This window comes from Marmota monax, unplaced genomic scaffold (assembly GCF_021218885.2).
Source record: "Marmota monax isolate L192 unplaced genomic scaffold, Marmota_monax_Labrador192_F-V1.1 WCK01_AAM20220418_F8-fsc00190, whole genome shotgun sequence".
Classification (NCBI taxonomy): Eukaryota; Metazoa; Chordata; class Mammalia; order Rodentia; family Sciuridae; genus Marmota; species Marmota monax.
This window is the reverse complement of record NW_026693010.1, coordinates 2,818,380-2,841,185: the sequence shown is the minus strand read 5'-3', so window position 1 is coordinate 2,841,185 and position 22,806 is coordinate 2,818,380. Positions and strand designations below refer to the sequence as shown.

General features: G+C 64.8%; 1 protein-coding gene across 2 annotated transcripts; it reads left to right on the top strand.

Annotated features, from left to right (window-relative positions):
- The first annotated feature begins 435 nt into the window (after positions 1–435).
- Positions 436–21,478, top strand: Jag2 (jagged canonical Notch ligand 2). 2 transcript variants are annotated; one of them, XM_046453175.2, is made up of 26 exons: positions 436–523; positions 742–1,092; positions 7,718–7,775; positions 9,185–9,436; positions 9,509–9,569; positions 12,434–12,564; positions 12,663–12,782; positions 12,936–13,049; positions 13,245–13,358; positions 13,498–13,611; positions 13,693–13,739; positions 13,837–14,010; positions 14,739–14,889; positions 14,976–15,128; positions 15,195–15,308; positions 15,442–15,555; positions 15,633–15,746; positions 15,839–15,955; positions 16,331–16,358; positions 16,432–16,517; positions 17,065–17,178; positions 17,252–17,367; positions 17,744–17,992; positions 18,496–18,627; positions 19,650–19,806; positions 19,954–21,478. In XM_046453175.2, the coding sequence occupies exons 1-26, from the start codon at positions 464–466 to the stop codon at positions 20,442–20,444; spliced, it is 3,732 nt and encodes a 1,243-aa protein (XP_046309131.1). In that variant the 5' UTR covers positions 436–463; the 3' UTR covers positions 20,445–21,478. The 2 variants fall into 2 exon arrangements, with proteins under 2 accessions (XP_046309131.1, XP_046309132.1); XM_046453176.2 differs by lacking the exon at positions 13,498–13,611.
- Positions 21,479–22,806: the final 1,328 nt, after the last annotated feature.

Below are 22,806 nucleotides of genomic sequence, written 5' to 3'. Positions count from 1 at the left end.
GGCCGCGCCCTCGTCGCCTTTAAAGCTCTGGGCGCCCCCAGCCCCCCCCCCGGCCCCACCCCGCAGCGGGGCCCCGCCCCCTCATGCATATGCAGGTGCGCGGGTGACGAATGGGCGAGCGAGCTGTCAGTCTCGTCCCGAACTTGTTGGCTGCGGTGCCGGGAGCGCGGGCGCGCAGAGCCGAGGCTGGGACCCGCCGCCGCCGCCGCCGCCGCCACCGCTGCCGGGTGGAAGCCGGGCCGGCCGCCGGAGCGCGGCCGCAGCGAGCCGGAGCCGCCGCCGCCCCTGCACGCCCGCCCGCAGCCCGCGCTCCCGGCGCTGCGCTCGACCCCGCCCGCGCCGCCGCCTGTGCTGCTGCCGCTGGCGCTTGGAGGGCGGGCGGGCAGGCGCTGGAGGCCGGCGCGGCGCCGGAGCGGGAGCGGGCGGCGGCGGCGGCGGGGCCGCGGGCGGGGTCGAGGCGGCGATGCGGGGCTGGGGGCTGCTGCCACGATGGCTGCTGCTGCTGCTGGCACTCTGGGTGCAGGTAAGCTGGGCGCACAGTGGCGAGGGGCGCGGACAGGGCTCACCGGGCCGCCCCTCGGGGCCAGGAGGGCGCCTCGGGGCCGCAGCGGTTCCGAAGCCCTCGGGGCTGCGCGCGGCTATCGGGGTGGGGGCGGGGCAGCAGGGCTGCCCCCAATCGGGCACCCGGCGGGCCGACCCCGGCCCGCGCCTCCCTCGGCTCTCCCGCCGCCTTATTTTTAGGTGGCGCGGCCCATGGGCTATTTCGAGCTGCAGCTGAGCGCGCTGCGGAACGTGAACGGGGAGCTGCTGAGCGGCGCCTGCTGTGACGGCGACGGCCGGACGACGCGCGCGGGGGGCTGCGGCCACGACGAGTGCGACACGTACGTGCGCGTGTGCCTGAAGGAGTACCAGGCCAAGGTGACGCCCACGGGGCCCTGCAGCTACGGCCACGGCGCCACGCCCGTACTGGGCGGCAACTCCTTCTACCTGCCGCCGGCGGGCGCTGCGGGGGACCGAGCGCGCGCGCGGGCCCGGGCTGGTGGTGACCCGGAGCCGGGGCTCGTCGTTATCCCCTTCCAGTTCGCTTGGCCGGTAGGTGCGCCCCTTCCCCACACCCTGTTCTCCACCACCACCCCCCCTCAGCGCTCTGAGCCCAGCTCGGCACTCCAGCACCTGCGGCCCCGCGGGGTACTGGCCGCGCTCACCCAGACGGGGCGGGGCCGGCAGGGGGCGCCCCGCGGCGGGCGGTCCCCAGGCGCGTGCTCTGCGGGCCAGTCCGCGCCTGGCCACGTGGGCGCGCAGGAGCCGCGGGGCCGACGAGCGCGGGCGCGGGGTCGCGGCCGGCAGAGCGGTCCGCGGGCGCGGCGGCCCTCGGCGTGTGCCTGCGACGCCCCGCTCGTGTCTGTCTGGGTGGGGAGGCGCGAGGCGCTCCGGGCCCCGGGCAGGCGGCGGAGGCATGTGCGTCGCGCGTGCTGGGGCCAGTCTGGGGCAGGCCCTGGCGGAGCCGCACCGGGCCCTTGGCCAGCCTGCACCCGCCCTGCAGTTTCCTGGATGCCCGGGGGCACGGGCAGGCGCTTGAGACCTGGGTCGGGAGGGCCTAATGCATGTGTGTTGGCGGAAGTCCCTGCTGCTGGAATAAAGATGCCCAGAGGAAACAGTGGGCCCCAGCGCTGTGACCCTCAGTGCTGTGATCCTTGTGGAGCTTCTCGTTTGTGTTTTGATTTTGTTATGTTTTGGAGGGTGGGAAGCTGAGGCTAGGGGGCGTTTTGTCTTCTTTGGGGCCAGACAGACAAGAGTCCCGGCCTGGGCATCCTGGGCATGCTGGGAGGAGGACATGGGGATCCTGCTTTGGGAGACAGGCCTTTGCCCATGGCTGCCTTGGGCAGTAGGGTGCAGAGGGCTGAGGCATCAGAACTTGTAGGTTCTTATCTGCTTGTTGGCTGTCTGCAGGCCTGGAATTGAGTGGGGGCAGGAACTGGAATGGCTGTTGAGTAGGTCTTTGCTGTGGTAGGGGCAGCTGGGGCCTGTGATTAGGGAGTGGACAGAGCAGGTGCCCCGGGACTCAAGGGCCTTTCCTGGCTGTGGTCTTCTGGGTGGCCCAGCCACTGGGAGGCATAGGAGTGTGTCCACCTGACGTCCTGGGCCTTAAAGAGCCTGGAAATTGGGGCCAGGCATGATCAAGGCTGGCCAGCAGGCTCTCCCCTGTGCCCAGGCTGCATCCCCTCTGTGGGCTGCCCGGGTTTCTCCATCTTCACCCTTCCTGGTCCTGCCCACACTCGGGATGCTTGCCTGCCACAGCCCCTCCTGTCTCCCCTACCACTCAGCACCCCTGGTATTCCTTGACCCGGAGCCCTCAGAGTGGGGAATGTGTCCCCAAGATGGAAAAGGTCAGGGGCAGGCATGGGCGGGCCCCGGCAGTTACCACCAGCCCAGCCCCCTTCGCCCCCACAGCGCGCATCGGGCAGGTCTGAGCAGGGCCCGCAGCCTGTCATCTGCACTTGGGCTAGAGCCAGCACAGCTCCAGATCGCTACCTGAGGATGTGTTTTCTGCTGGAGTTGGCAGCAGTGGCATGGGGGCAGGGAGGCCCTGGAGGAATGTGACGGGCCAACGCGTGTCCCTCGTGGCTCTTTGCCCTGCCAGGCGGCCAGTCTGTGTGGGATGGGATGGGGCAGGCCCTCACCTTCCCTGGTGTCTGGGCCTGGGTCTCAGTCCCACCTTGTCTCCCATCCTCCTGCTTCCAGTTGCCTCCCCCAATGCTCCAGGAGGGCCAGGGCCATGGGGTAGTAGCACGCATGGCGGAGGCTCTGCTCCCCTCTCCCCTCCCGCCATGCGACCCGGCTGCTAGGCCTGGAGCTGGCATGGTGATGCCAGCACCCTGGTATTTCCGCTCAGCCAGCAGCAGCCCCACGGCCACACTTCTCCAGCTTGCCACAAGTTCAGCTCTGTCCTATGAACTGGGGTGCACTTGGAATCAAGGTGGCCACTGGGGCACTTGGCTCTGAGTCGGCTGAGTGAGGACTGACTAGGCTCCCAGGGACTGAGGCAGGTGCTTCAGCCTGGAGGGTGGGGCAAAGTCCTAGCTAGGACCAGCGGAGACCCCTGGGCTCCTTGGAAGAGTGAGTGTGAGGTGGGCCTCTTGAGAAATGAGACAGCGGTGGGAGGTCAACTGGAAGCTACTTTGGACTCTGCACATGACCTTGCTTGGGGCTGTCTGTGGCCTGTGGCTCCATGTTGGTTTGAGGTTCAGCCTCTTAAAGTTGATGAGCCTGGGGTCTTGGATGTGGAAAGGTGCAGCCCTGGCTGGCTGCACGTGTGTGGGGGCTGTCTTCTTGTCCCTGCCCCACCTGTCTTTCAGAGCTTGGTGTCATCCTGGGTTGGTCCTGATGCCTGGCCTGTGGCTGTTCACAGGTGTGAGTGAGTACTCTGTGTGGCAGTGGCCAGAGGAGGGTTTCAGAGGAGCAGGAAGCTTTCCTGTGGGGCCTGGTGGATTAGGGGAGGTATAGGATGGTCAATAGTTGGCCTTGACCTGGACAGCCAGGGTCCCACCCTGCAGAGGACTGACCAGGGAGGAGACATGGTGGTCCAGCTGGAGGCCACTCCTGCTTGGCTAGCCCACCTTCTGAGCTCAAGAGCCCTGTCCAGAGTGAGGTCCTGTCCCCAGTCTGCTTCCTTGGAGGTGGACCCTTCTGGTATGTGCACTGCAAGTACCAGAGGGCAGCTGCCGGTGGTGGCATGGCAGATCATGGGCCCCGGGTAGGTCTGGGGGTGTAGGAAGACCCGGGTGGGCAAGGGCCCTGCAGATGCCAAGGAGGGCTAGGGCTGGCTATTTCTGGTGACTCCAGGAGCTGAAATCCATGGCCATTAGCAGTTTGGGTTCGGCTGTCCTCACCAGAGGTGGATGAAGCAGTGCCTTCTACTAGGACCCTAGGAAAGGCACCCAGCTTGGTGCTGCTGCAGCCCCAAGCCTGGCTCCCAGCCTTCCCCTCCCCCACTGGCTATTCAGCAGAAAGCCCAGGTTCCCAAAGGCTTAGGTGTGCTTGGGGGTGGGAGGAGAGGACTGGCAGGGTTTTCAGGACCAGCAGAGACCCCTGGGGAGGGGCTCTGTGGCTGGTTGGGGCCATGAGTGCCAGGGGCAGGACTGGTGGGGTATGGACACAGGACCCAGCCCCAATGCATCCAACTGGCCACGGAGGCCCAGCCTTATGAGTCCCCAGCCAGGCTGTGCTGATAGGTGCTCCAGAGCTGCCCTTGGCAGGTGTGAGGTCCAAGCTGCCCTCTGCTTTGCCTGGAGCTAGGGGTTGGTGCAGCACTGGCCTCTTGCTCATCCTGTCCACCTCCATGCGCCTTCTCTGCACACAGGAGGTTGGGGTGGGGTGGGCACTGCCCTGTCTGACCCTTCCACACCTTCTCAGTTGGGACCAGGAGTCCTGCTCAGGGGGGTTTCGGGGCAAGCCGAGCTCTGCTTTGCACCCGGGAGGAGGAAGGGCTGCCCAGCTAGTAGGGGGTTTGCAGATGGCTGGGGGTCTTTCTCTGGGCCTTAAGGGTGTAGTTGGGGAGAAGGTGAGTTGCAAAGGTGGGTGTGCGGGTACGGCTTGGTTGGGAAGGGATCGCGGCTCCCAGGCATCTTCCTGGATGTTCTGTGGTGTCTGGACTGAATGGGGAGTGGGCTGGGCCAGTATGGGATCCTGGAGAGCCAAGCCAGGGCCTGAACTGAAGGCCATGGTGCTGACAGAGGTCCTCAATCACCAACCTTAGCTGGTCGCCAACCTCAACTGATTCCTGTACCCATGCTCAGCCTGAATTAGGCCGCTTCTCTCCTTTAGTGAGGGCCTGGGAGTGTGAGGGGCTCTCAGGCTAGTCACTGGTGGGTCCCTGGAGCCTGGGGTGGGGGCCCTTCCCCGTCCCTTGGATGACAATGGTGGTGGAGGCCTGAGCCTCTCCAAAGCTCGGGTTTCAGGAAATGTATCTGCTGAGAGCTCCTGGCTCTGGCACCTGGCGCTGTGCTCTGGGGTCGCTGGGGATGTGGAGAGAGCCAGGTGGAGGCTTGGGCCTGGGCAGTGAGCCTGAGGCTGTGTTGGCCTGGGTGCCTCTGGCGGTGGCCTTGGTGTGGTGCGCTTGTCCCACATCTGCCTTTCACCCCACCAGCCTTGTCTGGGGGTGGGATGAGTTTGGACTTAGCCTTGGGGCTCTGCACAGGGAAGAGGTCGTCATGGGGTGGGGTGGGGTTGGCTAGGAGTGTGACCACGTGTGGGTCTCAGTCAGGCCAGGCCGTGGGAACAAGTGTAGCAAGGCCTTCAGTGATGACATCCTCCAGCTGGGGCCTCAGGGGGCTGGGTTGGGAGGAGGCTCTGGGTTCTTCCTGCTTGTTGGGGAACCTGGGCAGGTGGGGGTCTCGGACCTGCACCCAGTCCACTTGTGCCCAGTCCACCCATTTCCCCTGCTGGTCCCAAGTCCCCATGGCCCCCTAGCCCCATCCCTTGGAACAGCAGGAACTCTCTGCATCCACTCAGCACCGTTGTTCCTTCTGTCCTGTAGGGTTCCACAGAACCCTGCCCCAGACCGCGGGCCACAGGTTGTCATTTGCAGGGGAGGAAATGGAGTCCTAGAGGCTGGTGGGTGGGAGAGAGGGGCTGGGAGGGCCTGCAGGGCCTGGCAGGTGGGCGAGAGGCAGGTGCCATCCCGCCTGCCGGCTCAGGTTCTCCCTGGATGACTTCCTGCCGCCCAGGTGTAGGGAGCCCATCTGGCGGGCGGTGGGGCCCTCTTGGGCGGCGGGCGGGCGGGCTCATGTCCCTGTGGGAGTGTGTAACTGGAGCCCCAGGCTCAGGCGAAGGTGGCGGTAATCCTACCTGGGTGGCTGGCGTGGGTTTCCTGGGAGCTGGGAGGAGCTCCTTGCTCACCCTGCAGCCCAGGTGTAGCTGGAGCTGCTGGGCCCTGGCCTGTCGGTGTGGCCCACTGGGTGGTCTCAGATCCACTCTGGCCCTGTCCTCACTCTTGGCCTTGATGATTCCATGTCCTGCCCAGCAACCAGAGCAACTGTGGAACTGTTGGCCTCAGACCCTCAGTGGCCTCTGTTTTGCGGAGTGTCAGTGACAAAGTCACCTGTGGCCCTCAGGTGTGGCATGCTGCCTGGTGCTGCCTCCCAGCCCTTGTCCTTGCTCTGAGCCCTGCTGTGTGGTCCTTCTGCTCACAGTGCCGCCTCATTGCCCGGCAGTCCCCGTCCCCCTGCCCCTCTCCAGGCCTCCAGGACAGGAGTTCTCCTCCGTGCTGGAGCTGGATTGGTCCACGCCTGATGTGAAAGAGTGCAGGGGACAAGTGGAGCCTGGGAATGGGCTGGAGGCCTCGACTGTCCCCAGGAGGCAGATAGGACTGCCAGGCAGAGGTGTCCAGGTGTAGGCCCCAAGGCAGACAAGTGTGTGCCCAGGTAGTGGCTGTGAACACGGGAGCCGTGAGCCCCAGGAGGTCTCTGTCACCAGGCAGACAAGGACTGGGCGCCTGGGGACTGCCTGGGTCTTATGGGTGGGTCTGGGAGTCCTCGTGGCTACAGGGAGCCCTGGGAGAAGGGCAGTTGCTGGCGCCTGGCGGGGATGGGGGGCGTGGCAGGCATTGGGAGGAGAATTTTAAAAAGACTTAAAAAGTGGAATGGAGAGGCATGGTGAGCCCCACTGGGAAGCTTCTAGAAGGAGGCAAGGTGATCCCTCCTTGTGGCCTTGCTCCCTTCCTGGCCTAAGCTGTCCATATTTAGGTGTCACCAGGCAGGGGTCCCTGAAGCCAGGCTGGGTGGTGGAGGCTGAGCATGATTGGGGCTGGTGGGCACTGGGTTGGGGAAGCTGAGTTCTTAGGTGCCAGGCATGGATGAGGGTGCCAGGCTTAGGGTTGGAGTCAATGGGAGGATGCGGCCGTGAGAGTGGGCCCTCTGGGGCTGTGTGGCTTCCCCGGCACAGCCCGACTGCAGGGAGGGGGTGCCTCCCCAGATGCCCTGTGCAGCGTCCCTTTGGTGGAAGGCCAGCAGGCCTGAGGTCAGACCTGCTATCCCAGGGACCCTGGCTTGATGGAGCCGGTTGACCCTAGGGTTGTTCATGGGTTCATGGTTGCCCTGAGGATGGTGCTGGGCTGTACAAAGTACCTGAGGGGCAGTGCCGCCGAGCAGCTCAGAGCTCCCTCTGCAAGGCCAGGTCTATGTTGCCAGAGTGACCGACACTGCACCCATGGCTGGGCAGGAGGGCCAGATGGTGGGGCAGCTGCGGCCCTGGCAGAGTCTGTGCCGGGCAGGCCCAGGACCACTTGGGTCTCAGTTTCCTCATCTGCACCTGCCCGGGCCTGGGTGGAAGCGTTTATGGGTTTTGCCTGTTTGCTGTGAAGCTGCTGTCTGGGGGGCAGCGCCTGAATTTGACCTGTGGGGGTGACTCCACGTGCCTGGTGGAGGGGCAGCAGGGCGGGCACAGCGTGTCTGGCAATGGGACCTCGGGTGTCTTGCCATGGGGTGCTCTCATACGGAGCACACCTGTCAGGTCACTTGTGGGCTGTCTGTGCCACCATGGCGGGTCACCCCCCTTAGTTCCCTGCTGACTGGAGTCAGCTCAGGATGGCTGGGTGTGGCCTCCGGGGCTCCGAGGAGGAGCTGACCTGTGTGGCCAGGAGGGCAGGGCTGTGGAGGTGTGGCCGGAGGGTGTGGGACGGGGGCTTCCTGGCTGGGGCTGACTGCACCTCTGTCTGCAGCGCTCCTTCACCCTCATCGTGGAGGCCTGGGACTGGGACAACGACACCACCCCCGATGGTGAGTGCGCCTGGGCGGGGGCCAGGAGGGTGGCTGCTGCAGGCTGCGCTCCCGGCTCGGCCACGGGGAGGCCGGTAACTGGGGACGGAGCTGCTGTTCGGGGACCAACCTTTGTGCTTTGGCAGAGCCGTGGGGCACCTGCTCTCCACTCCCACCTTGTCCAGCACCATTCTGCTGCACGTGTTCTTCTGGGGCCCTGGTTGGTGACGCTGTGCAGTGGGGCACCCCTCAAGTGTCTCCCTCTGGTTTCATGGTCTCCTCCCTGGCCCTCTGTCCTGGAACGTGGGACCAGTGGCCGCTCTGCAGGCTGGCATGTGAGGGTCTTGGCCCTGTGGTATGAACAAATGTACAAGAGCCTCCCAGGCAGAGGAGCAGCAGGCATGGAGCCTGGAGGTGGGCAGCACCTGGCGTCCGAGGAGCCATGCCAGGCCCCTATGCTTGCAGGAGGACAGGGTCAGCAAGGCCAGACTCCAGCCTTTCCTTGTTGGCACCAGCTTAGGCTGCCCGTGAGGGTGGGCCAAAGGCAGGCAGGGTCAGGTGTGGCCAGGCAGTCGGTAGGAGCTGAGGGTGGGCCGGGGTCGCGGAGCGGGGCGAGGGGCTGGTGTAGTTTGGGTGTACTGCACCGGGGGAGCCTCCAGGCAGTGCTGTGTGGGCTGAGTCAGCCACGCCTGGGCCACCACTGATGAGGCTGGGGACGTGTGGAGGCCAGAAGCTCAGACCAGAGATGGACAGAGGCCCAGGCAAGTTCGTCAGGGTCCTTGACAAGGCTGGCTGGGCTGAGGGTGTGAGGCCTGGCGGCGGGTGGGCTGGCTCAGGGGAATGATGACCCCAGACTTTGTTGAACATGGTGAGGGCCAGGTGGGGTCTGAAGGTTCCTTGATGCAACCTGGTGCGAAGGCAAAGGGAAAGGCATCACAGAGTGTCCTGGCTCAGGGTGCCCCCGCCCAGCAGCTGCCTCCAACGTGAGACCCAGCTGTGGGGCGCCTGACCCCCCTGTGTCTGGGGTCCAAGGCAGGCTGTTTTAAGTGGTGGCTGCTGGGAGATAGAGGCTGGGGCTAGATGCAGCACCAGTGGGTACTGGCATTGGGGCAGGGCCATGTGTGGGGCAGTGGGGCTCAGGTGTGGGGACTTGGGCTCCTCATGGCCTTGGCTGCTGTACTGGTGGGCCCCACGCCACTGGTGTGCGGTATGTGTCCAGGGGGAGCTGGGGGTGGGCCAGGGCAAGGTGGGCACCCCTGGGCCCTGAGCTTCCTGCCAGGCTGGAGAACGTGCCCAGCTGTGGCAGCGTCTGTGGCTTCCTCTGCTGCCCCAGTGCCTCTGAGGCCACCAACGGGTTGGTTCCTTGGGCCCATTGCCTCTCCTGGGGGAGGCAGGTACTAGGCTGCTGGCTGACTCTGCTGCCCCTGCAGAGGAGCTGCTGATCGAGCGGGTGTCCCACGCGGGCATGATCAACCCCGAGGACCGCTGGAAGAGCCTCCACTTCAGCGGCCATGTGGCGCACCTGGAGCTGCAGATCCGCGTGCGCTGCGATGACAACTACTACAGTGCCACCTGCAACAAGTTCTGCCGGCCCCGCAACGACTTCTTTGGCCACTACACCTGTGACCAGTACGGCAACAAGGCCTGCATGGACGGCTGGATGGGCAAGGAGTGCAAGGAAGGTGAGGGCCGCGGGCAGGGGCGGGTGGGCCGGGCGGGCTGCTGTAGCCATGCCTCCGCTCCTCTGTCCACAGCCGTGTGCAAGCAAGGATGTAACCTGCTCCACGGAGGATGCGCAGTGCCTGGGGAGTGCAGGTGAGCCCCGCGCCGCCCTCCGGCCCTCCCCTCACCGTCCACCACCTCCTGCGCCAGGCACCATGCTGGGTCAGCCACTCGCTGGAAGAACAGGTCATCCTGCCCTGTGGGGCATGTGGCTATACAGGGCCTGAGGAGTGTCTGGTGGTGGCTCCATGGAACCACAGAGGCCTGGGGAGGACAGCCAAATGGTCATGCCCCAAGGGTCAGAGGCCTCAGAGCCACCAGCAGACGGGGAGTCCACAGTACAGGAGGAACTCTGGGGAGCACCGGGGACCAGACTGGGGGAGAGGCAGCAAAGGAGGCCAGGGGGAAGGAGAGGCGGCACGGTGGAACAGGGGGCTGTGGGGAGCAGGCTGCTGCGGGTTGTGGCCAGGTGGGTAGGGGGGTGAGGGCCCAGTGGGAGGTGGCCAGGCAAGCCAGTCCCGCAGGCTCCCTAGGGACCAGCGTTGGAAATGGGTTTGATACATGGAGGAGAGAGTGTGTGGGGTCAAGAAGGAGCCCCAGCCTATAGCCTGAGCTGGGCAGGCCAGCTGAGAAGCAGTGAATGTGGGCATGGAGAGGTCTGCCCAGAAATAGGCGCCTGTGCATACAGGTGTGGGCCCTGGGGCTGGGCAGATTGAGGGCAGAGACCAGGAGCAAGTCCCCACAACAGGTGAAGATACGCAGGTGTGGGGGCTGCTGCCATCGGGTGCAGACAGAAGAGGTCCTGGCTCGGTGGTGTGGGGCCAACGTGATCAGGGTGAGGGGTACTGGGCACCCTTCAAGGGCACTTATGCCACTTTGTGGAGCAAGTCGTGGGCATGGGCTGGGAGCATGGGCTGGGGGTGCTCCTGGCTGGACACGCACACTGTGGGTGCTGGAGGAGGCCCTGGGAGCCGCTGGAGTAGAGGTCTGCTGTTGGAGGGAGGCTGCGTGGAGCCTCCAGACGTCCTTGGAAGGGCTCCCCTGAGGGCCCGGTGTGCTCCAGTCCAGGACACTGAAGCAGAAAAGGTCACACAGCACCAAGTTTGCAGGGAAGGGACCTCAGGGCTTGGGGCTGGACCGAGGCTGGGGACGGAGGTGCCTTGGCCGAGAGATGGATCAGTAGCCCCGCTCAGTCCCAGGGAGGGAGGGGAGCCAGGTTGGGGGCTGTCCCTTGAACATAATGGGGTTTCAGACTAGCTGGTGGTCTCAGGGCCCTGCAGGGAACACAGGAGGCTCTGGCCCAGAGTGAGCCCATGTCCTGTGAGGGGTACCAGGTGCCACATCCTGGGTGGAAGAGGACAGTGTGGCGTGAGGGGTGGCCTCGTGACTCAGCCCAGGCATGGCTTTTCCCCTCCACTTCAGCCCTCCCTTGTGACCTGTGGGTGGGGAACTCGGTCAGAGCCCTGGTCTCTGTGTGCAGTGCACCACTGTGACAGCTGTACCAGCGTCCCCGGTGGTTGGCAGCTGCGTGGCCTGAATGCCCAACTGAGGCAGGAGGAGATGGAAGAACAGCCATCCCCTCACGGCCACAGCATTGGGGCAGTAGGTGAGCCCCACCCACCCTCTTGCTGGCCCTGTGGTGAGGCAGCTGCTTCCAGCAGGCCAGGCTCAGGTTTCAGCGGAGGACACTCCCCTCCCCAGCCGGATGCTGCTGCGGAGACGGGAGATGGCTGAGCCTTCCTGCCGCCTCCCCAGGCCCTGGAGCTGCTGGCGGGAAGCTGCGTGGCGTGGGCTGCCCCGCCCAGGGCCAAGAGCGTGCCCTTGGGACCCACGAGGTCTGGGCTCCGAGCCCGGCCCTGCACTCCCTGGCGGGTGAACCAAGGCAAGTCACGGCCCCACCCTGAGCCTCATCTCCCAGTGTCACCTGGAGGGAGGACGCCAGGTGGGGCCCAAGGCCTCATGGACCTGCCCAGCGCATCCTGGGCTGGACCCTGGAGCCCCCTGCTCTCAGCCTCAGTTTCCCAACTGTGAGCCTGGGTGAGCTGGGCCAGTGGCCTCGGGGCCGAGGGCAGCTCAGGAAGGGCTGTGGTCTTTCCTCTTATAAAAATAACTCGTGGCAGGTGCCGGCGTGGAAGTGACGAGGCCTGGACGTCATTCCCGTCCTGTGGGACATGAGTGCTGTAGGGAAGGGCCCTGGAGTCCCCCTGGGGCCTGGAGAGCAGCCCACTGGGACCTGGGGCGTCTGCTGGAGGACCCCAGGCACTCTGACCTGGTGGCTCTGTGTCGCCTGCACACCTGAAGGGCTGCCAGAGGGGACACTGGCGGGCAGCAGGGGCGGAGCCCAGCCTAAGCATCAAGGCCTCAGAACCAAGGGGCCCTTGGGGCCGTTTTCCAGGGAGCTCCTCTGGTGCGGCAGCCTCCCCGTGTGGCCTTCAGCAGGGCTGCCCAGGCAGCCTGTGGCCACAGCATTCCTGAGGCATGCCCTTCACGGGCTTCACTGAGACACAACTACTGGCCTTGAGTAGCAGCAAGGTCATGTGCATGCCCGGGGTCACACGGCCAGGGTGGGCAGAGCCTCTCCTGATGCCTGGCCGGCCTGCCTGGGCCCCGTAGCAGCTGCCAGCTGCCAGGCCTGGCGCACCTGGTGAGTGGGAGCTGGTGTGCACGCCCCGGTGGGCAGGGCCTTCCTTTGCCGGCGCCTGTGCTTGGGGCTGGCTCAGGGTTGAGTCCCAGAATAGCTCGGGGAGGAGTGACGGGACAGCTGGGGCCGAGTGTCCACAGCCAGCAGCCGGGAGTGCCCATGGCAGTGGCTGGCCGGCAGGTTCCTAACCCCTTCCTGGCTTGAAGCCACTCTGGTTCAAAAGCCAGACCGCTGTCCCTGGGGTGGCCTGCATGACTGTCTGCTTCTCAGCCACTTTCAGCCGCCACTCATGGACCTTACACCTTGGCCTCCCTAGGTGCAGCTACGGCTGGCAGGGGAGATTCTGTGACGAGTGTGTCCCCTACCCTGGCTGTGTGCATGGCAGCTGCGTGGAGCCCTGGCACTGTGACTGTGAGACCAACTGGGGTGGCCTGCTCTGTGATAAAGGTAGCCTGGGGTGGGGAAGGGGCAGGGGTGGAGGCCAGACCCCAGCTTAGAAGTGGGAACTGCAGGCTCTGTCCCTGAGGAACTTTCCATGCCCTCAGACCTGAACTACTGTGGCAACCACCACCCCTGTGTCAACGGGGGCACCTGCATCAACGCTGAGCCTGACCAGTACCACTGCGCCTGCCCTGATGGCTACTCCGGCAAGAACTGCGAGCGGGGTACGCTGCCAAGCCACCCCAGCACTCTGGCCAGGCTTAGGGCTGGTCTCTGGGGAGCACTTCTTGGGCCTTGGGCCTTGTGGGCCGGGGAGGAGCCCTCGTGCAGCAGTGGGTCCTGGGTGCCATCCTTTCACCCCCACTTTGATTCTGCAGCTGAGCACGCCTGTGCCTCCAACCCCTGTGCCAATGGGGGCTCTTGCCATGAGGTGCCATCTGGCTTCGAGTGCCACTGCCCATCAGGCTGGAGTGGGCCCACCTGTGCGCTGGGTGAGTGCCCATGCATGTGTCTGGGGTGGCCCTGAGGGGTTCAGGGTCAGGACAGCACCTTGGGGAGAGCAGTATGGATGCCATGGCCAGGACATCCAGTGGCAGGGAGACCCAGGCCTGTAGCCCTGCTTCCCACCAGGGGAAGCCCCTCCCCACACAGACCGTGCCACACGCCTTGCCTCTCCCCCTCCACAGACATTGACGAGTGCGCCTCGAACCCTTGTGCAGCAGGCGGCACCTGTGTGGACCAGGTGGACGGCTTCGAGTGCATCTGCCCTGAGCAGTGGGTGGGGGCCACCTGCCAGCTGGGTAAGGGCTGCCCGGGGCCACGTGCGCATGGACATCAGGCTGTGCATGTGGCTGCGGCTGCTGCTGGGCTGCGGGCGCCGGGTGCAGGGTGCAGTGAGCAGGTGGGGCCCAAGCCCCACGGCTCCCTTCTCGTTCACAGACGCCAACGAGTGTGAAGGGAAGCCGTGCCTTAATGCTTTTTCTTGCAAAAACCTGATTGGCGGCTATTACTGTGATTGCATCCCGGGCTGGAAGGGCATCAACTGCCACATCAGTCAGTATGGGTGGGCGCAGGCGGGTGGGGCTGGGGCATGCCGGGGGGGCCCCGACCCTGACCTGGACCCTCTGCCCCCAGATGTCAATGACTGTCGTGGGCAGTGTCAGCACGGTGGCACCTGCAAGGTAGGGCACTGTGGCCGCTGCCCCTGGGGCGCTGGGAGGTGGCTTGGGCGGGAGGGCTGTGAGGCACTTGCCTCATGGCCCTGCATGCCCCGCCCAGGACCTGGTGGACGGGTACCAGTGCCTGTGCCCCCGCGGCTTTGGAGGCCGGCACTGCGAGCTGGAGCGTGACGAGTGTGCCAGCAGCCCCTGCCGTGGGGGTGGCATCTGCGAGGACCTGGTGGACGGCTTCCGCTGCCACTGTCCCAAGGGCTTGTCAGGGCTCTTCTGCGAGGTGAGCCCTGCTGTGAGCCGTGTTGCCACCTGAGGGACCTGCAGGGGCTGCAGTGGGAGCCCCCCAGAGTGGCCCAGGAGTGTCCCCCACACCTTGTCCCCCAAGTCCCTGAGAGCCTGACTGGGTAGGGTAGCCCCATCTGATGGAGGGGGCAGGTGGGCAGCCTAAGAGAGCCCCAGGTCAGGCAGGGTGCCTGGGCGTGAGGGTGTCATGGGTCACAGTGGGTCCTGAGCCGCAGTGAACGTTCCCTGGAGCCCCCCCCCCGCCCCCCCCGCCTCGGCCCCGGCCACACTGGCCTCTGCTCTGGCCTTCTGCCCAACAAAGGCCTGGCTTCGGGTCTGTGAGCGTGGAGTGATCCAGGGAGGGACCTGCAGTGTTGGCTCTGAGGGCGCCTGGCATGTGGGGTCGGGAGCTAGCCTTCCTGCCAGCAGGAGGAGCTGAGGCCGGATGCTGCTGTGGGAGGCAGAGGAAGCTCGGGCTGTGGAGGCGAGGGGCTGGGAGGGCCCTGGGACCCACAGGTGTTTCCGTCCAGCTGACGGCCAGTGTGGTCTCAAGCAGGCAGGCCTCCCTCCAGGCTCTGGCTGGCACTGCCCGGCCTGGGGCTGGTCATTTAGGTGGAGCAGTGGCCTGGCCTTGGGGCTCCCCAGGGATCTGCCTTCAGGTGAACACAGGCCTGGTGGTGCCCCCGTCTGGGCTGGGCTCTCATACATGCTCCACCTGGGCCACAGGTGGACGTGGACCTTTGCCAGCCAAGCCCCTGCCTGAATGGTGCCCGCTGCTACAACCTGGAGGGCGACTACTACTGCGCCTGCCCTGAGGACTTTGGCGGCAAGAACTGCTCGGTGCCCAGGGCGCCCTGCCCTGGTGGAGGCTGCAGAGGTGCAGGGCGCAGCCCTCAGGCCCAGTGGGGTCAGGGTGGGGCAAGCCCAGGCACCGCTGGCCTGACTGCTGTCCCTCTGCCACAGTAATCGATGGCTGCGGTTTGGAGGCAGGGTCCCGGGCGCCTGGCTCGAGGCCCTCCGGTGTGTGTGGCCCCCACGGGCACTGTGTCAGCCAGCCCGGGGGGAACTTCTCCTGTGTCTGCGACAGCGGCTTCACCGGCACCTACTGCCATGAGAGTGAGTACCTGCAGGGGCAGGGGGTGGGAAGGCCGGCCGCTGGGACTCACGGGCCCTCTCCCACAGACATTGACGACTGCCTGGGTCAGCCCTGCCGCAATGGGGGCACCTGCATCGACGAGGTGGACGCCTTCCGCTGCTTCTGCCCCAGCGGCTGGGAGGGCGAGCTGTGCGACACCAGTGAGTGCGGTCCCGCCCCTCCAGGGCCTGACTCCGCCCCCCGCAAGCCTGCGCCCCTCCAGGCAGGTGGGCTGGGGTCCTTGGCCCCTCCACCCCGCCGGTGCTCCCGCTGACCCGGCGTCCTCGCCCCCAGATTCCAACGACTGCCTCCCCGACCCCTGCCACAGCCGCGGCCGCTGCCACGACCTTGTCAACGACTTCTACTGCGCCTGCGATGGCGGCTGGAAGGGCAAGACCTGCCACTCGCGTGAGTGCGCGGCTGCAGCTGCCCGCCGGGACCCTGCCCTGGCCGGGCCTGCCTGCTGAGCCGCCGTGTGCCCGCAGGCGAGTTCCAGTGTGACGCCTACACCTGCAGCAACGGCGGCACCTGCTACGACAGCGGAGACACCTTCCGCTGCGCCTGTCCCCCGGGCTGGAAGGGCAGCACCTGCACCATTGGTAAGGAGCCCCCACCCGCTGCACACAGCCTGCCCAGTCCCTGCTGCCCCACCTGGGCTGGGGTCTGAGCCCACCGTGCCTCCCTCCCACAGCTGAGAATAGCAGCTGTTTGCCCAACCCGTGCCTGAACGGGGGCACCTGCGTGGGCAGCGGGGACTCCTTCTCCTGCATCTGCCGGGAGGGCTGGGAAGGCCGCACCTGCACGCACAGTGAGCTGGGGAGCGGGCTGTGAGGGACCACTTGCCTGTCCAGTGTGGGGGGGCGGTCCACATCTCTCCATCAGTCTCCTATCCCAGACCTCCTCCTCCCACCACCCGCCCACACCCACCCTTCCCCCAGAAGTTCACCCCTGCCCAAGCCCTCCCCCTGCAGCTTAGGGCTCCTGCTCACAGGCCCCTTATCCACCTCCTTGGCGACCCTTCCCGGACTCTTGACTCCTCCACCGCTCTCCTGCCCCACAGCCTGGGGGGGCTGGTGTGGACAGTATCTGTCTGCCCATGAGCCTGGGCACCCAGGTCTGGCGTGGAGGTGTGCTGGGCAGGTGGCCACTGGACCAATGGTCTTCTCTCTTCCCTCAAATCCAGACACCAATGACTGCAACCCTCTGCCCTGGTGAGTGGCAGCCCCAGAGGTGGGGTGGAGGCTTTGAGGGAGGGACACCCTGATGCCCACCCTCTCCCTGCAGCTACAATGGTGGCCTCTGTGTGGACGGGGTCAACTGGTTCCGCTGCGAGTGTGCACCTGGCTTCGCAGGCCCCGACTGCCGCATCAGTGAGCAGCCTAGACGAGCTGGGTGGGCGCTGGGTGTGAGCCGCCACCTTGGGGGCCCCTCCAGCCAGCCTGGGTGTCAAGATTGGGGACCCAGACATCCACGTCTTGCTTCTCCTGCACCAACTGTGTGTCTTGTTGTGTCCTAGGGCATGCCCTCCAGTGACAAGTGGTGGCCCTGCCCTGGACCAATTGAGGGTCATGAGGGGAGGCAGGGGGCCATCAGGGCACACCATAGCCTCTTAGCTGTGGCCCAGGGCCATTGTCCACTGGGTCTACCCTGGCAGTGGAGTGTCCTAGGAAGGCCTGGTGCCTGGAGACCCCTGTGCATCCCCGTCCCAGAGGCAGATGGAGGGCTGTGGGGGTGGGAATGCCTCAGGCTGGCGAGTGACAGTGGCAGCCGCTATCCCAGCTTAGGCTGCTGTGGGCAGGTGGCCCTGCTGAGGGAGCCTGGCAGGCCCAGGGCTGTTCCCATGGGGACCCTGCCCAGGTCCCAGGCCCTGCTCTGGTGCCAGCCTGTTGCCCCTGAGTGTCAGCCACTTTCTTGCAGACATCGATGAGTGCCAGTCCTCACCCTGTGCCTACGGGGCCACGTGTGTGGATGAGATCGATGGGTATCGCTGCAGCTGCCCACCTGGCCGAGCTGGCCCCCGATGCCAGGAAGGTAGGCTTGGTGGGGGTGGTGCTGGGCAGGGCTGGGCCCAGACACCCCCTGCGACCCTGCTCTTCTTTGGCAGTGATAGGGTTTGGGAGGTCCTGCTGGTCCCGGGGCACGCCGTTCCCACACGGGAGCTCCTGGCTGGAAGACTGCAACAGCTGCCGCTGCATTGACGGGCACCGAGACTGCAGCAAGGTGGGGCCCAGCTTGGAGTCACGGGCTTGCCCGCCCTGCTGGGTCTGCTGAGATGCTGACCCCAGGCATCCGCAATCCTAAGGCTCGCTCTGAGATGTCAGGAGGCTGGGCGGGGGTGGGTCAGGGCTGGAGGTACCTACTTCTGAGACATCCTGGGAGGGCTCCTGGGCACAGCCAGGCCCCACCCCTCCTTGTGCAGTTGGGGCAACTGAGGCTGGGCCTGGGTTCACAGGGCCACCTGCTCCGGTGGAAAAGCTTTCTGAACTGTGGTGTTCAGCCTGGCTCCTAGGGCCTGGATGGTGGGGGAAGGGCTGCATGGGGGACCCGCTGACCCAACCATCGGTTCCTGTCCCCGTGATGTCCATGCCTGCCCCAGGTGTGGTGTGGGTGGAAGCCCTGTCTGCTGTCTGGCCAGCCTGCCGCCCTCAGTGCCCAGTGCCCACCCGGGCAGCAGTGCCGAGAGAAGGCCCCAGGCCAGTGCCTGCAGCCGCCCTGCGAGGCCTGGGGGGAGTGTGGTGCAGGGGAGCACCTGCCACCCAGCACACCCTGCCTGCCGCGCTCTGGCCACCTGGACAACAACTGTGCACGCCTCACACTACGCTTCGATGGTGACCAGGTGCCCCGGGTAGGTGGTGCACACTCCCACAGCCCAGGGCTGCCTGTGCTCCTGTGGACTCAGATGAAGGGGTCATTGCATCCTGGGTGCCATTGGTCATGGGGGAGGCTGGGAGAGCAGGTCCAGGCTGGGCTTCCTGTTTACCTGGCCATCTGGGTCCTGGACCACAGGTGGCTGCCCTGATCTGGGTTGTTGCCTGCAGCTTTGTGGATAGTTCTCCTTCCTGCCAAGGTCCTGCCCTAGTCGTCTGGGTGCCCAGAGCTGACCTGCCCATCCCCCCTGGGGTCTTAGAACCTGAGCCCCTCCAGCCCCTCCTCCCCTCCCCATCTCCCTGGGTGGACCTGCTGCCCCAGGACGGGGGGTGGGGGGCGGCAGGGCAGGCCCTTTTGGTCTGCTCTGCTTCCCCTGGTAGGTTGCAAGGTGTGTCTCACCATGAGCCAATGGCCACTGAGGGATTGCTGGCCTCAGGCCGCCAGTCCCAGGCCCCACTCACCTGCTGCCCACTTTTGCAGGGCACCACCGTGGACGCCATCTGCTCTGGGATCCGCTCTCTGCCTGCCACAAGGGCAGTGGCCCACGACCGCCTGCTCCTGCTGCTTTGTGACCGGGCCTCTTCAGGGGCCAGTGCAGTGGAGGTGGCCGTGGTAAGTGTATCCTGAGCCCTTAGGGGACCTGTGACATGCCGAAGTCCCTTGGAACCAAGCAGGCTTGAGGAGAAGTGTCAGCAGGGCAAGAGGGCAGAGCAGTGGGTACACAGTGGGCCTGGACGGCTATCCGAGTGCCCCTGGGAAGGGTGGGAGGGCAAAGGTTGGAGGACGTGATGACAGGATACCAGGATGTGCTAGATTGGAGAGACTGCAGGGGCTGATGGCTGTGGGAGGCTGTGAAGTCAGCTTGTTGAGGGCCAGAGGCAAGGGACAGGTCCAGAGCAGGTCCAACCAAACGCGGTCCACAGGGAGCTTGTTTGTGGGGAGGGCAGTGGCTGCCCTGTGTGGTGTGGAAGGAGTGAACAGAGGCTTTGGGGAACTCAGGTCTCAGTCAGGGCTGGGCCTGGGCTGCAGAGGCAGAATGGGCAGAAGTGGGTCAGCAGGTAGCAGGCTGGGCAGGTACTGGTCAGAGGCATGGACAGTGATGGCCAGCACCCCATCAGCTGGGCGGCAGAAGTCCTTTCCTGTGTGTGCTATCTGAAGCCACAGAGGTCGGGGCTGTTGGGCAGAGGGCCCTGGGTAGGGGCATGCCCTAGAAGAAGTGGCTGTCAGCTGGCAGCTGGTGGGATTAACCAAGGGGAAGGTTCCATAGGAAGGGATGCCCGACAAAGGGTGGGTGGTCTTGCTTGGTGTGGAAGGACAGTGGTCAGGGAGAGTGAAGGGTAGAAAGTTCCTGAGGTGCAGACTGGGTGCCAGCGAGGGCGCATGGGCAGAGGTCGAGGCCTGGGGACAACGCTGGTTTGCACAGCACTTGGGTCAGAGGCTCTTCTCCCATGAGCCCCCCACAGGGGAAGCCTTGGGCCCCAGGCTCCCTCAGGCCCTCACCACGGGCAGCACAGCCCTGGTCATGGCGCCCCCTGCTGGTGGCCCCCTAACCAGGGCCTAGGCCTTCTGGGGCAGGCTTCAGGGACAAGAGCAGTGTGTCCCCAGCCGTCCCCACAGGCCATCTTCTGCTGCAGTCCTTCAGCCCTGCGCGGGACCTGGCGGACAGCAGCCTGATCCAGAGTGCAGCCCATGCCCTTGTGGCTGCTATCACACAGCGGGGCAATAGTTCCCTGCTGCTGGCGGTCACCGAGGTTAAGGTGGAGACGGTTGTCATGGGCGGCTCTTCCACAGGTGAGCAGGTCCCCAGACCAGTGGGAATGCACCAGGCAGATCAGGCTCAGGTGGCTGGGTGGGGGACAGGGAGCCTCCAGCCCTACCCTGCAGGAGCCTGCCGGGGGCGTGGTGCCCCAGCAGCTCCTCAGCCCCTCCCTCGCCCAGGTCTGCTGGTGCCCGTGCTGTGCAGCGTGTTCAGTGTGCTGTGGCTAGCCTGTGTGGTCATCTGTGTGTGGTGGACACGGAAACGCAGGAAAGAGCGGGAGAGGAGCCGGCTGCCCCGGGACGAGAGCGCCAACAACCAGTGGGCCCCACTCAACCCCATCCGGAACCCCATCGAGCGGCCGGGCGGGGGCCCAGGTGGAGGGAGCCACAAGGATGTGCTATACCAGTGCAAGAACTTCACGCCACCACGCAGGGCGGGAGAGGCGCTGCCCGGCCCCGCGGGCCTCGGGGGCGCTGGGGACGAGGAGGAGGACGAGGAGCTGGGCCGCGGAGAGGTGGACTCCCTGGAGGTGGAGAAGTTCCTCTCAAGTCAGTTCACCAAAGAGCCCAGCAGCTCGCTGGGGAGGCCTGCCCTCTGGGCCTCAGGCCCCAAAGTGGACAACCGCGCCGTCAGGAATGTCACGGACGTGCCCTGTGCTGGCAAGGACTAGGCACAGCCGCCCGCTGGCCGGGACCTAGGAGCCCTCGCCGGGGCCCCGCCACCTGCCAGCCACGGGAGGCCGAGGCCATGTGCATAGTTTCTTTATTTTGTGTAAAAAAACCCACCAAAAACAAAAAAATGTTTATTTTCTACATTTCTTTAACCTTGTATAAATTATTCGATGACTGTCAGGCAGAGAACAGCGGAGTATTCTCAGATAGTTGCTATTTTTGTAAAGTCTGCGTTGCGCGTGCTGTGTGGCAGGAGCGGGCGGCGTGTTCCCCGGGTGGCATGGCCTTGGTCACCAGAGGCTGTGTGCTGTTTACAGAATCTTCTTTTTTATTCCTCACTTGGGTTTCTCTATGGCTCCAGACCAAAGAGCCCATGAGACCGGGGCTGTCAGCGTGGCCCCTGGCTATCTATCTGTGTGGCCTGTGGCTGTTGCTGGGACCCATTGCTGACAGTGTGGCCTCGGCTATCTGTATGGTCCATGGCTATGCGGTCCCTGGCTCTCTGGGTGACTCATGGCTATGTGGCCCCTGGCTCTCTGGGTGACCTGTGGCTGTGTGGCCCCTGGCTCTCGTGGGGCCTGTGGCTGACAGTGTGGTCCGTGGCTATTGCTGGGACCCAGGGCCGACAGCGTGGCCTCTGGCTGTCTGTGTGGGCCCCGGCGGTTGCTGGGACCTGTGGCTGCTGGTGGTCGGTGGGACTGGAGGTCCTGCGTGACTGGGGCTGGGGGCAGAGCTATTGCCCGGCGTGGGCCCTGTCCGCCTGCCGTCCCTGCTTCCTGCCCAGACTGCCCTCAGATCGCCGCACTGTGCTTTCAGAAGTGCCCTTTCCCGCTGCTCGGTTTCCCCTTCTGGGACGCAGCAGCACTGAAGCTTGTGACAAGTGCCTTCACATAGACCCCCTGCAACTGTCAGCGTTCGCTGTGGGCGCCAGGCCGCTGCCCACCTGCTGACCCTGGCCCCTTGTGAAAGTGCATTTCTGTACATATGTACATATTAAATGAATCACTCTGTATATTTGATTTAATAACTTAAACGCTTTGGCCTCCCTGTTCTTTGGGTGCTGTTGCTTTTTGATTTGGAGTTGGGGCAGAGGTACAGGAAAGTGAGGTGTGGTGGGTGTCGGGCAGGTGGCCCTGGCCTGGAGTGCCTTGGTGCCCTGTGGTGGCTGACGCAGGCTTGGTGGACCCCTCCTGGACGGGGTTTGGGTGCCTGGCATCCCACCTAATAGCCAAGAAAGGGCTTTATGAACTATATACATAGCAATGCAAAAACACCTGGGTCCTGATTAATCTCCACACTGCACCTGAGGGAAGGCGCAGCCCTGTGACAGTGGCTGTGTGTCCGGCTGACCCAGGGCATCTCCCAGGTGTGCACAAGCTCTTCTGCCTCCTGCAAGGGGCAGGGGCTGGTGGAGGGTGAGAAGCAAAGCCAGGAGCCATGGCTGAGGAAGAAGGAGCCCCACAGGAGCCCGGGAGAGCGATTTCTCTGTGCATTTTGTTGGGTGACCTGACCTGCTGGCCACCGCAAGGGATTATTCTGGACACCTGTCCTTGGGTTGTTTCTGTGGGAATTCTCCAGGGATCCGCAGCTCTGACTGCCGTGAGCGTGGTCTCCATGTTCTGGCCTGTGTCCTCCTGCCAGCCGCTTCTCTAGGTGAGGCCAGGTCTGCAGGAACAGGCGCAGGAGCTGGTGGGGGAGCTTATTCACTGTTAGCTGGACCCCAAGGGTAAGCCCTCCTCCTGTCTTGTCCCCAGGAGGAGCCATTGGGCAGTCCAGGTGGGAAGTCTGCCCTGAGGAGTTGTGTGTGGTTCATGCCAGGACTTGAGTGGACACGAGACCTGCATGCCCACCACCAGGTTGGCCAAAAGTATCCTCAGCTCTGAGTTTCCTTCTGAACGGTGTCTTCCTGACCTGGGGTCCCCTAGGTGCCTAGTAGAAACAAACACGACTCTGTCCTAGGCCTCTGCCTGCCTGCCTGCCCCATAAAGTGGTTTTTCAGTGTCAATGGGCAGAGCACAGCAAACCCTGGCACTGGGGGGTCTGGCCATGACCACGAGCCCCAAGGGCCTGCAGAGGCCTGGGGCATGTCCTTGGGCTGCTCAGGAGCAGATCCAAGGGCTGGGGTGTGGCTTGTGGCTGAGCGCTTGCCTAGCATGAAACCCAGGCCCTGGGTTTCATCCTCAGCACTGGAAAAAATACCAGATTATAAACAAGTGTGCTTTCTGTGCTCACAGGGCTGGAAGTGCTGATGGTCAACGAGAAACTTCAGCTGTTTAGCAGGTTTGAAAAGACCAAGTGAACTGTCTAGAAATGACAATGCCCCAACCCCACCTCAAGGAGCAGTTTGGCAGCTACTCTCAG